Source organism: Bombus flavifrons, chromosome 3, assembly GCF_040668555.2.
Source record: "Bombus flavifrons isolate JBK064 chromosome 3, iyBomFlav1_principal, whole genome shotgun sequence".
Lineage (NCBI taxonomy): Eukaryota > Metazoa > Arthropoda > Insecta > Hymenoptera > Apidae > Bombus > Bombus flavifrons.
The window spans coordinates 18,897,574-18,914,907 of record NC_138444.1 but is presented as its reverse complement, the minus strand read 5'-3'; the positions used below and the strand labels follow the sequence as shown (position 1 = coordinate 18,914,907).

The 17,334-nt window shown below is 41.8% G+C and overlaps 1 protein-coding gene across 9 annotated transcripts in view; it reads left to right on the top strand.

Annotated features, from left to right (window-relative positions):
* Positions 1-11,303, top strand: part of LOC138190183 (zwei Ig domain protein zig-8) — a 237,949-nt gene extending 226,646 nt beyond the window's left edge. For 8 of the 9 annotated variants that reach the window (XM_069132805.1, XM_069132800.1, XM_069132801.1 and 5 more), the window contains 2 exons: positions 5,915-6,057; positions 8,302-11,303. In XM_069132805.1, the coding sequence (XP_068988906.1) occupies positions 5,915-6,057; positions 8,302-8,414 (256 nt within the window). In that variant the 3' untranslated portion in view covers positions 8,415-11,303. The remainder of the gene's footprint in view (positions 1-5,914; positions 6,058-8,301) is intronic. The other variant, XM_069132803.1, reaches the window with a different exon arrangement.
* The last annotated feature ends 6,031 nt before the right edge of the window (positions 11,304-17,334 follow it).

Genomic DNA, 17,334 nt, shown 5'->3' with positions numbered 1-17,334 from the left:
CAAAAATTAAACTTTCCGTTCTTATAAGAGAGATCTTACAGTCACGTTTATTTGGTATAGATAGAGCCGTTAAAAAGCGAGATAAGGTTCCGAAAGTTTTATTTTGCTGTTACAAAGAGTATAGCGTTAAAAGAAAGCAAAACGATTATAAAATTCACCGGTCCAACGCATCTTTCGAATTTGTCTTATCTTGGAAAAAGGACGAAAGAAAAAGAAATTGAAACTAATTTCGGTGCAAATGTTCCTAAAAATAAATTCGACCGGTGCATCTGAACGGATATCGAAGAATCGTTCGACAATCAAGATCGCGCTCGATCGCCGAAGGGATCGGGACTAGCGTTATTTTCCTCGATGGGAAAATTCTAATCGATTCGGTTCTACCTTTGTCTCGCGTAGATCGATCGGTAAATCCAGCGACATAGAACTCATCGTTCAAATCGCACGTTTAATTTAAAAAGACTCGTAGACGTTGCGACGAAAAAAAACGAAAGATTTAAAACTAGCGAAACTAATTGCGAGAAATTTCTCGTTCATGGTTTTAGGCGAACGCGTATGCAACTCTTTCGTACGATAAATATGCAACGTGTATCTGCGTGACTGTGGATATATATTGAAAATCATATTTTACGAAGACAATTAGGAAAATGTAATCTGGCTAGAAAATTATTTTACGTACTAATTGCAAGTATTATAACGAGTACCATTCTCTGGACATTTTACATATCTTTGCATATTACGTGCATTCTGTACACATTTGTCGCGCTTCAAATTTCCGATAAATGCACAAAAATCCACAGTCTAGCGACGTATTATTCGTAAAACTGGTATCTCGTATATGCACCAACTTAATGCTTGAAAGCCAGATTCTAAATGTAATCGTAAAGAGGAAATATCGAAGAGAGAACTGGAATCGACCGTGAGGGCCATAACTCGATACAGCTGCGTATATACGTCGATCCTGTGTCAAGCATCTATCCTTCACGCGAGTCAAACACGACAAAATACCGTGGCCCATTCGATGCGCAGCGACGCGTCCCTGATTCGACGTTTGAAATCCGGTCTCGATTCGCAGAGTCTGATTGCGGCGGGGGCAAAGGCAAGCGTTCGCGCCACTCGCTGTTCCGTGGATAGGAGCGCGATCGTGACGGCCTCGGCTAGTCATAAATCATAGCCAGGTGAACGCGCAAGCGGTCGACAATCCACGGGACGCCGCGGTAAGTTCTAATCCAGTGTCGACGATTCTCACTGCCTTTCCACCCCGTAGACGCACCCAGCCCGCTAATCCTCGTATAAACTACCCGCAGCCTCGAAAATCACCGGATCCTGCATCGTCGAACCGAGTCAGACGCCGCGATGAAACACCGAATGTACACGCGTATACGACGAATAAATTTGCATAGTACACGTGTACACTGTCGCTGAAATGTAAGCAACTCGCGTACTTTTCCCTCTTGCGTTACGCGACAATTATTGCGTCAATTATCGTTTATACGAGTACGAAACTATGTCTTTTATACGATCGGAATGTTCTCGTTAATTTCTTTTCCTTCCGATCGGCGTCTTATAAAATATACCACGAATATATTTCATTCGCGCTAGTCGCAGCTTTTTTCTCGGTGTAATTGGAAACAAACGTTTAAAGGACGTTTACGATTTGCAAAGACGATGCGTACATCGCGTATATTTAATAATTCTTAATTCGTAATATCTCTTTTAAACGAAAGGACAGAATTGTTTAATGCATATTTGTCATTTAAATTAATTTCTTATTCCATCGAGTATAATGCACCAGCGTATAATATAAACATGAATATGAGAGGGAGAATATGAAAAGTAAAACTGCATACGAAAAGTATAAATAAAAAGCTCGTAACTTACAGCTTCCAAAGTATAAAAGTATTTTATAGCGTGTAGCTGATGATGACGATAATTTAGCAAACTTGCGTTCTACGCTTTTACGATTTATAAAAGCAGAACATTTGACGCGTGTATTTGTAGTTGGAAAAGGATCGAATACGTAATATCTCCAATATCTCGAGCTTCAATTTCCGACATCGACTTGTTTATAAATCTGCATCGCGGGGCACGTTGTACGCGTAAAATATCCGAAATTTTGTTACAATTTTAGCGACTCTCTTGTGATCGTAGGAATCTGGAAAAAGGATAGAAAACTCGTATTAAGTCCGTTTATCTGCGGGACCTCGCGAGTGACTTGTCAGTGAATAACACTGATCCGAACGATCGTTAACCTTTGAACGAGAATGTAGTGGCGCGAAGGAGAATGTTTCTCGCGAAAATGTTGTCGATGTGGCCGACAGCTCGACAAAGTTACAACCCGGCAGACACGCTGGCTGCCGGTAAATGGAATTAGTTTGCACTGTGCACCCGGTACATAAAGGCGCGTGTACATAGAGACTTGGCCTCTCGTTTCAGAGCACCCTCGTGGTACGACCACTTCAGCCCTCGTCGTACGTAGCGCAACCACGTGGCCCGTGGAAACCGCAGACCGTAAACACATTTCCGCAGTAACTACCGCTCTGCCGCTCGTTATTTTTCTCCGAGAAAGTAAATGTCCATTTCCGGCCGCGTGCCACCGCGCCACCGCGCCGCCGCGCCGCAGACCCGTCGCATCGTCGCGTCCATTCGAGAAACGTAAAACGGCAAATTATTTGTCGCCGAGATTATTCGCCTGGATTTTAATTATCTAGGTCCGAAGATAGCGAAAATTTGCGTCGTCGTCTTAGCTGCCCTTAACCCAACACACAAGAAATCGTGTCAGACGATGTTTCTCCGCCTGTATCGTTGATGCGTACATACGCGTTTTAAAAGAACAACGATAGAAATGCATTTTAGAAAGGTTTCTTCTTTCGTAATCTTTTTTCAATAATATTTTATTCGACTTGCTTATGATCCTCTGCACCTGTGATCCTCGAACACCATGAATAATAATCGTAATAATAATAAGACTAAAGTAGTAGTTTTAAAATTATTCCACCCTTCTATCGATAAAATCTCTCGGAGCTAATCGGTTAAACGTGCTCGCCGGGAGTTATAGTTTAAAACAATAGCCGGCGCGATTAAATCATTCGTACGCAGGGACGCGTTAATAGGGTTGCGATTCAATCCCGTTTATTATACATTCACCGGAGGCGAATGGCTCGCAGGGGTCATTTTTCATAGCGTTAAAATTACAGAGTCGTATCGTGCAGAAATTTACAACCCCGTGATACGTTAATTCCATTACTTGGACGAGTACGTGTTCTGTTTCTCAACCGACGCGACAACGCAATTTCGTAAGAAAGCTCGAACGGTGAACAACGGCAAGTAAGAAAATGTTGGATGAAAAGGAAGAGAAATGGAAAAAATGTATCTGTAACTGCCGGTTTATTAACGTGAAACTGAAAGAAGCCAGGTGAAACGGTTGAAACCTCGATGGTTGGTTGCTTCGCACTACGGATCAACGAGCAATCGTGCTCGAACGAGCAGATAACGAACGGACAAATTGCGCTCGCCAAGTTTTTCAATTAAAGGCAACCCCCTGCTCCGTATTTCGCGGAGAATAGAACGAGACAAAGGCTACGGTATTTATCGTTTGATTTAAACGAAGCGTCGAATAAAGAGTATATGTTATTTGTTAAAAATCTTGTTTGGTTTAGAAAGGTAGGTGCATCGCAAATATCCGTAGATCGAGACACCTACTGGCCTCGTACAAACGACGATTATCGAAAGTCAGATTGTCGCAGAAACGACGAATAATCGGTTGGAATTTTGTATTCGTATAAATGTAAAGTTTAAAACATCCTGCGGAATCGCGTAAAAGTTATATCGCAAGATAATAAATAAACAAGCGTATGTCGATCCTCGCTACATAACGAGCTTGAGCGACAAAAGTTGCTAACGAATCGAACAGGTAACTGCGAGAAATCTACCGATCGTGAAACACAGACGTGGGAAACGAATGACTATTTTTAAAAGCTATTCGTACGCTACTCTCTGCCGAAAACCTTACTGCGATAAAATACCATAAGGATTCGATTTCTACGTAACATGGTGTTTTATAATACGGTGATATATTTTATAATGCGATATTTCGAGAATTCGACTCTTATACGATAGATTGGTTCGTGAAATCGATTTCTACGTACCTTTGCGGTCTTTTAAAGGTTCGATTTTTGCATAACGTAGTGCTTTAGAAACTCGCCTGCTACGTGATACGCTACATGAAAAACACGGTTTCTACGTAACAATGTACGTACTTTGAGACCTCGATTTCTATAGAATAGAGTACCTTGAGAATTCAATTTATACATAGCCCGATATTTCTAGACCTCGATGATGTCTGTATTACACAATGTGAACATACTTTGAAAGCTCGATATCTACACGGTTCGTCATTTTGACTTCAAATTTTGATAAAACACGGAAAAATGTATCTCTCGTGCCTACGAGATTGATCGACTCGAAAGAAATTGAAAGTTTTATTAGCTTCTTCGCTGAGAGATTGATAAGGGGCGTGGAAAAAGCGATGGTAATGAAAAGAAATCGAACGAGCATCCGATGCACACTCGAGTCCTTTTCGAAGCTTCTTCTTCCCAAAGAATATCGAATCTTTTATGACGCACATACTATAACCTACGGATAATCAAATATTTCATTGCCGAATCTTAAGATTCTTCGTTTTCATGTACGATCACACTGTGCTTTATCGTAAAATGGTTCGATGAAAATTCGATAAAAGCATTACATTTCGAAGACGAACCGAACGAGCCAAGTTGCGTGTACCTTTGTCCAATCGCGATCAATAAGATGCAACGTAAGATGCATAAGTAAGATGAGAAAGAGAATTAATTACTTTACACGTTCTCTTTCGTAAGCATGTACATAATCTCGAAACGATGAACGCTAGCGATTTATTAAGTTACAGCGCCTCATCATCGTGAAAAGTTCTTTCGCAACGTAGATGTGTTCGTGTCCGCAAGGAAATAACGTCGTTTCTTGCCAGATAGATCAAGCGGACCAAACAGATCCTATTACGGAATAATATCACTCGTGCACGTTCTACTTGCTTTGACAAATTATTCGAATAAGGTGGCACATTTTTCCCTTTGCTTTTTGTTCGTTAATAAGGTAGCCAACGAATATAAAGACATCGGCGAAATTATTTTATTTGGATAAATAATAAAAATTATAAAGTTAATAAAGCTATTCGATAAATTATCCGCTATGTAAATCAATTTCGTGTTAGCATTCATCGAAGAATTAAAATACTTCTCCCCTGACAATCTCTCTTTCCAATTTACAACGATGCAGGAAAAATTGACTCCATTATAGATATGCTATATTACACGATGTTCAAAATTCCATATGCTAATGCTTTCCAAATAGAAGCTGATTGCATTTATACTTTCCCAATGCATATCAATATGGAATTTTAATTCGATTCGAGTTTAAATACATCGCCCGCGATATTACCAAGAATCGTAATAATTTCGTAATCGATTTCACGCGTCACCGATCTATATAAATTTTAACCATTGTATAGATACGCATACACGGTGTATCACATTTTAATCATACGAATAGTCGAAAAGAAGATACATACGTCTTTTCACCTCCAGGCAAATGTTTAGCCACTGCGATACTAAAATCTAAAGTGGTTAAGGGAGAAATAAAGGGAACGTGAGATTTGTTTTATCACGAGTGTCGTTCGAACGAAAGCCTGGCGTTATAAAAACGCGTAATAAAAGAAAAAAAAAGGCAAGGAGAATGATAAAGGGTAGAATAAAAGTCTGCAGAACGATCTCTCAAAAATTGGACTGGCCATTTTTCGCGTACGCTTCCGGCCGCTGATAAAACGGCCGTCGGAAGTTCCGTTAAAAATTGAAATTTCAACACCGCTGTACGTATGTTCCAGCGTGAAAACGGACCTAATGGAAGAGGGGGCCAATTCGACACTCAGCATAGCGAGGGTGGGACCAGCTGACAGCGGAAACTACACGTGCCATCTCACCACCATGCCCGATCAACCTGCCACTGTTCACGTGCACGTGCTCAACGGTGAGCATAAACGTTTTTCTACCGTCTTAGAGCCAGCGCTTGAAAATTTTCCAACGTTCCTAACTCGATACGTAATTTAAGAACCCTTGTACGTTCCTATACGCATTATAGCAAAAGGAATTACATGTATTTGAAACAATACAAGCGTAATATTCACTCTTGTCCGTGTTATAGTCGCTTTGTTTCGAAAGCCATTCTCGCAACTAACGCGTAATTAAGCATCGAGCGATTTTCTACGAACTTTTACATCATGCCAAAGAATAGAAAATTTTTGCTCTAACAACTATATCGTTATCCTCTTTTAAATGCACCGCGCGTCGAACAGATTCGAATTACGCTATTCCGCCTAGTATTTCAACGAAGTTCGCGGTATCGCAATAGTTGGGTTAAGAATTTCATTTACCTGAAATCACGTATTCCGTCGATCATCTGCAGTCGTAAAAAAATTCGACGTAATGTGCATGTAAATTACAGCCGATGCAATATTCATCAATCGCGGCCAATCCAATCCGCAGAAAAGAATTTGAATACCCTCGTTCGCTAATGTTTCGTGTTGTTTATCGATGCAGTGGTTTCCACGTTTGATGTGCGTATTTCATGAATTTTTACAATTTATTTTTTGTTTTTATGTATTTTCCTAATCGTTCCGAATTAATAGGAGAAACACAGCGTCAGAAATTCTCAAAAAAAAGAGGGAATATTTATGTTCTTTTTGATATTCGTGAATATTCCAACGATTATTTGAATTTCAAAAAAAAAAAATCAACAAGTCTACGTAAAGTTTTCCGAAAATATTTTTTAGGAATTAGGTAATTGCATTTGACGAAGACGTAGCGTAAATTTATAGAAAGTTAACAGCGTGGTGATTTGTATTCGATGAACCTCGCCGAAAGTTTTCGACATAATGCCGAAGGATCGCGAAAACTTGCACTACGATCTTCTTTATGAGGTTGTCAAAATGAAAGTCACGTGGCCGACGTTAAATATCGTGCGATATTTATGCATATTACGCTTAATTACAGGCGTGCGTGACGAAAGAAGCGAACAGAATATCAGGGAACGTAACTTTCGCGACGCCGCGCCGCCGTTAAATCGCGCGACGCACAAAAATCCTGATAAGATATACGCAACTTATCACCGCCTATAAACTCTCGCCACCTAAATATAAGGTTTAGCCTCTGCGCCAAATAAGACGATCGATACACGGAAAGTAAAATGCGTTTCTCATTGAAAAATTTAAAGGACTTTCGCAACTTCAAGCAAAGAAAAAAAAAATAGAAAACGGTATTTTTAACGCGCGAGTAAAACGCGAGCGAGAAAGTAATAAAACGTAAGCAATGAAAAGCATAAAAACGAAAAATATATAAATCGAGATAGTAAACGAACGATCGATTTACGCTGTGGAATTTGGCTTTAGATCGCAATTGATTGGCTGGAACAGCGTTTTTTTGGAAAAAATTATTCAACGTCGAAGAGCCTTTGATATTTGTATTCCCTTTTGTCCTTTCTGGTGGTGCTTTATTCCCTTTCCTGTTTACCGCCGATTGAAATTCAAAAAGAGAAAACGTAACGATGAGTCAGCGTTGCATAACAGAGGCCCGTGTTAATTGGTTTTTAGCTCTGTCGTTTACCCCATTTCGTAGCTATTGCCTTTTACAAAAGAGCCGGTTATATCGGTATTTACGATAGCGGATTCCATCAAGACCTGACTAATTCACGGTTATATCGAGCGGGAAAACGAACACGCGTCACCCGTTCGCTCGTTCCTGGGTTATGCTAAATGCAAAGCGTGCTTTCACCAGGTAAAAAGTTTACTCGTAGCTCGTAGCCTTTCGAAGTTAGGAAACTTACATCGTGGCGCAACAGCGATGCTCGCAATGCCCGCAGGATGCGTCGACAACAACAATATCTATCTCTCATTTGGAAATCGTTGAGAACTAAATTTCGCTACTTTCTTCGTGACATCTCTGCTTCGTTCGATGTAAAATACGTCAGGTAGAAACAAGAGTTCGTAACGTTTTACAATAACGGGGGATGCTAATTAAAAATAGTCTCTGCGTCGTTTGCCACATACATCGTCGAGTAAATCTACGTAGAAATATGTAAAGGTTGTTTTTGAATTTTTTGAAGAACACTGGCTTAACATTTTCGCGCGGTCGTGCCAACGTGTACGACCGTTATCAATTTCTTAAGCCAATATAGTCGAAAGCTAACAGTGTTTGAGTGTACGTAACGATGTTTCAGGAGAAAGCTTAGCCGAACTCCATCACGGATGCGCAAAAAGCGTGGGCGGTAGCGGGTCGTTGCTACTGCTTCTGTTCGTTCTCCTGGGCCGGATACAACAGGTGTTCAGATGAAGGATCGACGACGCTTCGTCGCCGTATCGACACGGCGCTGCACAAGTAACGATATGGACTTTTATATTATCGTTGAAGAATGGAGCTAGCCGTGTGGACGCGTAAACGACGAACGAAGGAAAAAAGAGCGACGAAAGAAATGGATGAAACGAGAAGAGGTGACGTAGGGTGGGGAAAGTAAAACGTGGCTCGAAACGTTACGAGAATAGACGAGAGAATAGGCTACTGCGAGAAAGGGAAAGGTTGGCAGCGTCGATCCGCCGCCATTGTCTTTCTGCGTCGCTACACGCCAGTTTCCGGTTCACCGTTTGTCCTCCATGGCCGACTCGATCTCGTAAAGCGCCCGACTCTCGCGCCTTTGTCCTTCCGATTACCGGAACTCTCGGATCGTAGTCGAAAGAATTAGGCAACCCGCTGAGGTTCGGAGGAAGGAATTAAAATTCGTCGATAGCGCTGGTTGCTAGATCGATCGGATCGTATCGAAAGTGAGAGAGAAAACGGGCTTAGAGATTCGATTTGGAAATCCAATTTGGAAATTCGATCGGCTGACTCGTAGTCTTCCTGTTTTCACGCGTCAGCTACGTCATGTGCCTTTATATTCAGTTTCGAGAACGAAGTCAAGCGCGAAGAGTTTGGCCGCGGAGTTGCGTCGTACGTAAACGAAGATGGAACAAGGTGAGGACGACACGTGCATATCTTTTGCGTTCTACGTTAACTCGTGTAATTGCACGTTTTCGTTTATTTTAGCGATCGTGTACGATAGATCTTTGTATCGTGGAATACATAATCAAAATATAATAAAAATAGTACATAGGGGTTTAATACGTATAAAGATGTTGACATATCTTGTTATTCGGCACTCGAATAGACTGAACTACTAAACTAATTGAAACGAACGTAGATCGGTAACAAACTTAAAACGTTCACTGTCTACGATTCCAGAGAAAAATGTCCTCGCTTTCGCGTCACATCTCTATTACCTTAAATTTCTTAGCACGGATGGTGAACGCGTTAAGTTTCGATTCATCGGATCGATCATCTCGTACTCGCAACCATACCTTTTCGTTTATTTCCCAGAGAAATGTCTCTTATTTTTCCACTTTATATAGGACCGCCTTTATCATCGAGCCAATGCGAAAATACCAAAAGATTTCCAAAGGATCGTCGATAGCGATCTAAAATTGTCTCGGCAACCAGAATCTACCGATAGCGAAAGAATCAGCTTTGATCTCCGGCGCAGCAAAGGAGAGCTGCTGCCGGCAGGAGGTTGTTCCTTCCTCCCTACGGTCGCAACCGATCGTCTCGGAAAAATTCGTACGAAACCGTGTCGTCTGACTGTGCCCAACCGCGTCGATTCGAAAATCAGCGCGGATTCGATCAAGTTTGCGTAAACGTGCAACTATCGAGCACTCTTATACGTGGCCACTTATCGGCATGTCGACAAAGAAAGCGCGAACTACGCTCCGCTCGCTTTAAGTTGGATAACGCTCGGTAGCCGCCTCGCGCAGTTGCATTCGTTTATCGCGTTCCAACGTTTCCGAGATCCGTGTTCGGAAGCTGGTTTTACGATGATGCACCGCGAGTCTTCGATTCCGAATCTGTGTCGACGCGCGTTCGTCGGAAAATGGCGTGATGATGCGACGATGATCGAGCGTCTCGCGTATATTCGTATCGGCGATCGAACGAATGCGCGTTAACAAGTTTAAGCGACGATCGTTCGTTCGATCGTAATTACGCTTTTCCTTCTTTACCGAGTTCCAGTTGAATTCGGATATCGATTGCGAACGAAGATAAGAAATACGACGTATCTAATAAGAAAAACTATTCGATGACTGTAACAGTGAGTTTCCTTATTTATACATTTTGTTCGAGTAATCATGCGTCGACGAGAGAAAAAGTTGACTGTGTGTACTAAGTACGGACCGCTCGAGCGAGGCTCGAATTATCAGTATTATCTAGTTTTCTAAAGAGCCAGGCCGAAGCATCGCGTGAAAGAAAGCGGAAGCGATCGCGAAGCGCGCCTAGTCGATGGTATCTAGCGTCATCGAGGAGCGCGCGATCGATTCGATCGTCGACGAGATAATCGAGAAAAGTGATAAAGCGCCGCATACGTGTATCGAACGTATGCTCGACCCTCTCCACTCGAACGAATACAGTGTACTTAATTCGTAACATCGACTACGCGCGTCACGAACATTTGTATTTACATCGTTCTTAGTTAACGAGAATGTTATGCAACAACGTGTACGTCTCGTTGTTTTCTATATCGACTGGTTATAAAATTACGCAGAAGCACGAACAAGCGGACGAGTCGTAAAACTACAAATACCTAGTACAAATGAAAATGCTTAAGAGATTAAATTATTTCGTCGGCATCGTTATTTCTCTAACGTAAAGGCACACATTTTTCAAATTTACCGATTTTCGTATCAGAGGATCGCGGTAATACGGTTCTGTGGTTCGTGAAAATAAATTCGAATATTTAACGCGATATCGTTGATTAAAAATATGAAATATCCTTTGATCGTAAACTAGCGAAAATTCGTGTTACGAATCAAGGATTAAACCACTCGTAAAGCGTTTTCGGGCGGCTCAATGGGCACAATGGGATGCGAGAAAAGCGATTAACTGCCAACCTGATCCTAAGCTCATCAATTAGTGATACGAAGCGAAGTTTTAAAGCGGCGGCAGCTACGCGTTTTAGATAAAGTCATTCTTTTTCCGTTGATCCGTTGATCTGTCGCTCGACGGACGAGGCTCTCGAACGGCGCTCACGAGCGATTGAACTTCTGTATCGGGACAAATCGCGCAGTAATACTCGAACTCGACGTAAAATCCAAAGTTTTCTTCGACGGCGAAATTATGAAATATACGATATGCGTTTTACAAGACTTTGTTCCTTTCCTTTCTACCATTTGTTCCCGCCAATCTTTAAGAAGAATCTTTCTCGTTTAAACATCCACGATTTCACCGAATAACATTTTCTGTCATTTTCTCCTAGACGTAGAATAGGCGTATACAGCTGTTGATAGAAATATTTCAATTCAAGATGATATTAAAGGTAAGCGATATGAAATCGAATAAGCGAAAATAAGCCTACTACGTTCTTTGCTACGTTCCTTGCTACGTATTTTCGACCTAATCGTGTTTTTCTATCGCGAAAATACGTATTTCTTAAATTCGACGAAATCACGAAACAACTATCATCCTCGAGTCGGATGAAAAATATTTCTCACTGCCATTTCGTTTGCGTGATTCTCGGAACCAGTCCGTAGAAACCGCTCTGGTAAGTGGCGGAAATACACGGTCCTAAAGTTGCTCCAAAGACAAAATTACCCCGTTCCCATAGGAAACGTCCGCTTTTGTTGCCTGGACAAACTGGCCCGCACGACGAACTGGTTCCAGCGCCAGATCCAGGTAACTGGAGATTGAAGTTTCAAAAGGACAGCAACCCCGCGCAAACTACCTACACGCGACACTCCACTCGCCTGCTACACGTACATCGGTCCGTGACTCTGCAAGGGGTGAATGCAATGGGTCGACAGATTGGACGTCGTTCCATCGATCCTAGTTGATTCGACAGCAACTCTATTTATCCGTCACTGGCCGAGAAATGCTTTCAAGCTGGATTCCTCCCTGACGATCCACCTTCTTTTTTCCTCGATACCTGCGAGCGCGCTATGTGGCGAGATAATTAACGTCGCGAAACAGCTGACGCGAGAAAATTGCTACTTTTGTCTTAACTCGGAGAACTAAAATTCCGAGGCGACAAATTTTGCAAGTTCGAACACTTTTATGGCAGACCGTGCTGCACTATACGGTTGCGGACAGAGGAAATTCGAAAATGTAAAAAGAGAAAATACTATAATTTTGCAAAATCGAACTATAATTGGCAAAAGTAATAAATAAATTTACATACAAATAGCGTTACCTCGAGTAGAAATTTATAGAAACTCCCATTTTCCTTTGTTTTTGTCCGATTTTGGGGAACGAGATAAATAAGACGCTGGCGCGTACATACGCGTGTATATTCTAGAATAGATAACGCGATAAAATATCTGACGCAAAGATTCGCGTCACTCGTATACGCGAGTACCAATTTTAAATTTTAAAAATTTCTCATAAAAGTTTCTCGTATTTTCCGCTGATTCCATTATATTTCCTTTTAAATTTATATTTTCGAAACGTTTCGGTACGTCTATATCTTTTCTGAACGCCCCACAACCATCTATTTTATTTTGCGACTAATTTTTTAATTTTAATTATTGTAGTCGCCGACAGCCACGGTCACGCATATGCGACACCCGCTTTGAAAACGTTAAGACGAAGAATATATTTGATTTGATCGAACGTTTGGAATTCAGAAGATCTCACGGTATTCTGTAGCGTTGCATGTTTAACATAAACGAACAAGTTTTCTCCTCGAAGCGTTACCATTAGCACATCGATGTGTCGTTGTTCGAAATAGAGCGACTTTAGCCAATCGACGTTTAAACGATTTCAGTTGGCGAACAAGTACGGGCGAACTAAGATCAAACTGCGAGTAGTTTTCGAGCGATCGCGTGCCCGTCGATCACCTCTGCCGTTCGTCGAGTTTTGTGCACCGTAAAATCGATTGCGAGCCACTGCATGAACAGACAGGAAGCCTGATTAGACAGCCTCTTAAAGCAATTCTACGTAGAAGCTCGCTCGATGTAGGTCAGCTTCTTAAATCCTTTATCCGAGGTAAGTTCGATGAAATACATTCGTAATTAATAACGTAAGTCGATTCAATTTGTTCTCGGGTTAGAACGTAAGAAAAAAATGGCACGTGGTAGAATTCCCAGCTTTTAACTTTCGACGGCGTTTCTTGAAATTAAATAAAATATATCAATTTGTTTAACATAACGATCTTTGCGAGGAAAATATTAGCTTGTGCGAAAAGTTCCTTTCGTTTCATAGATGAACAAGAATTTCTGTTTTATATTATTTTATTGAATTAAGCGTCATCCATTTCGTTCTATTTCTGTTATTATATTCGTGCATAATTCGATAAACTGATATAAGACAAAAAACATTGTGCGTCCATTATTTCCTTATAGAACGAAAGAAACATTTCGGACAACCTAATACTTTCCTGTGTCAATATCGATATGATACCGCTGTAATACCTACGTGTACAAATATATATATATATATATATATATATATATATATATATATATATATATATATATATATATATGTAGTATCGTGAGTGAGAGGCCTGGGAGTTGACGGGTGAACCGCGTGAAGTGTCGCGAGAGCCGAGGCGTTAGGCGTTTGTTTTTTCTATCGCGTAGTTTTGGAAAGAGTAGGCCTACGTGATCTTGCCCACGAGCGGTTGCCAAGCGACGGAAAAGAGGGGGAATCAAGAGTCAGTTGTGGGCGAGTGGCGTTACCGAGAGAGTGTGGATGGCAGTTTGTAAAAAGTCGAGTCGTTATCTAATTATTTAATTGGGCTGTTTTCTGTATGTTTGGTGTGAATAGTTCAGGTTGAGCTACAATCGTCTTTTCTGTCAAATCAACATCTGTATCATCCATTCCTTGTAAATATATTATATCACGATATTACATATATATATATGTGTCGGAGTGGCGTTGCGGTTAGGATTGTGGGTGTTTGGTGAGTCTTCATTGAAATTAGCCATCGTTGCGATATAATAAAGACACAGTTTATTAGCACAGGCACGGATGATACAAGTTTAACAATCGACTATGGTGATTAGGCACCCGCGATACTAGTAACAATGGTCTCGGGTTCGATAACGAATCCGCGGTCAACGGGATGATGAACGAACGTGCTCGCGAGGTCTAAGTCTGAACAATAATAATTCGTAAAGGCGTTACTCCTTTAGTCGATGAGATCGCGTGAAAGAATGCCTTTCCCGTCCCGATGATGCCACAGAGGAAAACTATATCGGGGTGTGTCTAAGGGCACGAGATCATCGGATTCGTCGAGGATAGTCTTCGTTCAGAGAGTAAGGGAAATTGGCGTTGCTGCTAATTGGTCAATTTCCATATCGGTGGTTAGAAAAGATGCTAGCCGCCCTCGAGGGAAAGTATTAGTGAGGATAAGTAGTGTAGTGTACACTTACATACTACATATACGTATACCGTTGTATACCGCTAAAGTTATCTTTTGTTAGATACTTCATATACGTCATATATTTCACAAAGAATCATTGAAAATCGCAAAAAAAGCACCGTCGTAAATCTATAGGATTATTATGAAAAATCACTCTGATACTTCTAACGTTAATAAATCTGTGGTAAGAAATCCAAGTTGTAACAAGGATACGATCGATTTTATCCAGGGTCGAATGCAGTAAGCCGGGTTACGTTCGTTCCAATTTTTCTCCAACGTTCGAACGATGTTTGCAAGATTTCATCGTAGAACCGCATCCCGATCGCAGAGTACGTTCTAGAGTACATAAAACGGCGGCAAGAAGGAGGAAAGTTGTCCGAGAAAGTATCTCATTGGTTAGGCAACGAACGAAAGGAGAATCGCGGGGTTACGTTACTGGCTGTATCGCGTTGCACTTTCAACAGATACGTTTCTTATCTTTATCCGGGCTTTATCTTCACGAGCGATATAACTGGATCGGATCGGCATTCCCTCGTGGATAAAATTTTAAACAGGTCAGGACTGGTAAAATTGAAAAGACAGTCGAACGAGACTCAATTTATAGAAGCTAGCGATTGCCAAGGAACCGATAAAGGCGCCACGATTTACCTAGGGTGTTGTAACTTGCTTCTTTCGTTATTATCTTCTCTTTCGTTTTGATGGATGCGCGTGTGCTCTCTGAAGTTAAAGATGCTTTCCGGACGAACAACGTATCCTAAGAGACAACATGCGTGGCGTTGCTTCGGTTCAACCTAATCTATCCTTCTGTACGAAATTCTGTATCGTAATACATTTGTAAATAAAATTTACGATCCAGCTATTCGATACTACTCTTGATATTTTTGACAAAGATACTCACGCGTATGAAATCGAGATACCAATATTCTCCGAGCCATCCGTAGGATATCGCGTAGCAGCGGTTCTCGTAAGTGCCCTGTAGCGATCTTTTTGGAATTTTCTGTAAGCCTCTGTTTGAAGCATTCCGCATCCGTGAAGGCAAGATATCCTGTATCGTTAGAAAACGCGACGTTTCGTTCGTCACTCCAAGCTTCAACGAGGAATTATCGAAACATTTTTTACAGGCATTTACAAGGCACGCAAATAAATCGTACGGTATAAAAAAAGATACCGATCCTTTTACTATTAACTATCGGAGCTAGTAATAAACACTCCAATTTTTCGTATCACAGTTCCAACAGAAAAGGGAAGGCGGCGAATCGTGACGGAAACGAAGGAGGACGCGTTACCGGATGAAATTCTCGTTTGTTCACATTTAAAAATGTCGGAGGAGGATACGCGTTTCAAGATGCGAGACAGAATATTTTTCTTCGTATGCCGCCGCTTCCGGCAAGCACACACCTTGCCCCTTATCTCTATCCTCCTTTTTACCTTCATGAATCACGTTCCTCGATCCTTACCCTTTTCTTTGTCTCTCTTTCCCCCCGCCTCTCTCTCTCTCTCTCTCTCTCTCTTTCTCTCTGTTTCCATCATCTGACTCTGCTTTTCATCTTCTTCCACCCACCTTGATCTCCACGGGGCGGAATAAAAATTAAAGGCGAGTAAAAGGGAAATTGGCGAACCGAACGACAGCTTACGAAGCGCGAGAAGCTGTTTGAATGTTTTAAGAGGAAAGTTTCGAACGGATCGTGCGAAGATAACTCGACTGAACTCGCGGTTTTATCGCGAGAATGACGACGGAACCGGTTTCCCGTGTAATCTAATAAGCCAAGTTCGTTGTCGGCAATAAAAATACATCGTGGAGCGAGCAGAAAGAACGGGAAGAAAATGTAGCGTCGCTTGGTCTGCGACGCACGTCCTTATTGCGCGCGGTCTACCTAGATTTAACGCGATGAAATTGTTATCGAAAATTTTCTCTCCGGACGTGACGATGTCCTCGAATGGCGAAACTGGAGCATAACATCGGCTATAAACCAAGAAGTGTTTTTATTACTCGATTTTTATTTTTCCCGGATAAAACGATCGAAACCTCGTTCCGAGAGATTTTACGTCCGACGATTAGGCTCCTCGAGAGATCAACCCTTCCGTGTCTTTCGACGATAAGACGGAGAATGTTTTTGAATCGCAACGTAGTTGCTAGAAAATATCGCGATGTTTGTATTTCGTTCAAGACGAATGCCGTAAAGAGTATACAGTGTGCGTTCTGCTACGTGTGTCGGGAAATTTAAGGGACGAGTCTTAGAGCCGAAATGAGATCGGTCGGAGAGGATCTGTGCTTCGGCCTGCTCGGTCCTCGGATTTAAATCCCCTCGACTTTTACTTCCGGGGACACCTGAAGACCGCCCGCTTCCTTTCGTTCGCGTGCAGGGATATTTTGGTCGATTTTTAATCGTCGCGATCTTCTTATTCCTGATTTTCGTCTCATTTCGGCTTCAAGAGTCACCCTGAATACCTACGTAGGCGTTGTTTCTTCAAAAATTGAACATCGATCGTGCAGCAATTACGCAGGATAATGAAAATGAGAAATTTAGGAAAAATGGAGTTGACCTATTTCAGCTTTAAACGCGAACCATATTGTTGGAATACAACGATATTAATCGCGTACAGATGAGGTGATCGATCGATCGGATTATTCCCTTCGTTGCCCAGCGCTATCCCCACTAGCGTGCGTTCGTTAGATGTACCGCGGCTGCTAGCGCGTGCATGCTCTTCCGAGAATTCGGCGGAAGAAGTATAAGGATATGGACGGAACATTCGGCACGTCGGTGTCGCGCTTTGACGGCATAGCGCTTTGCATCGCGAAGCTGCTGGAAGGTT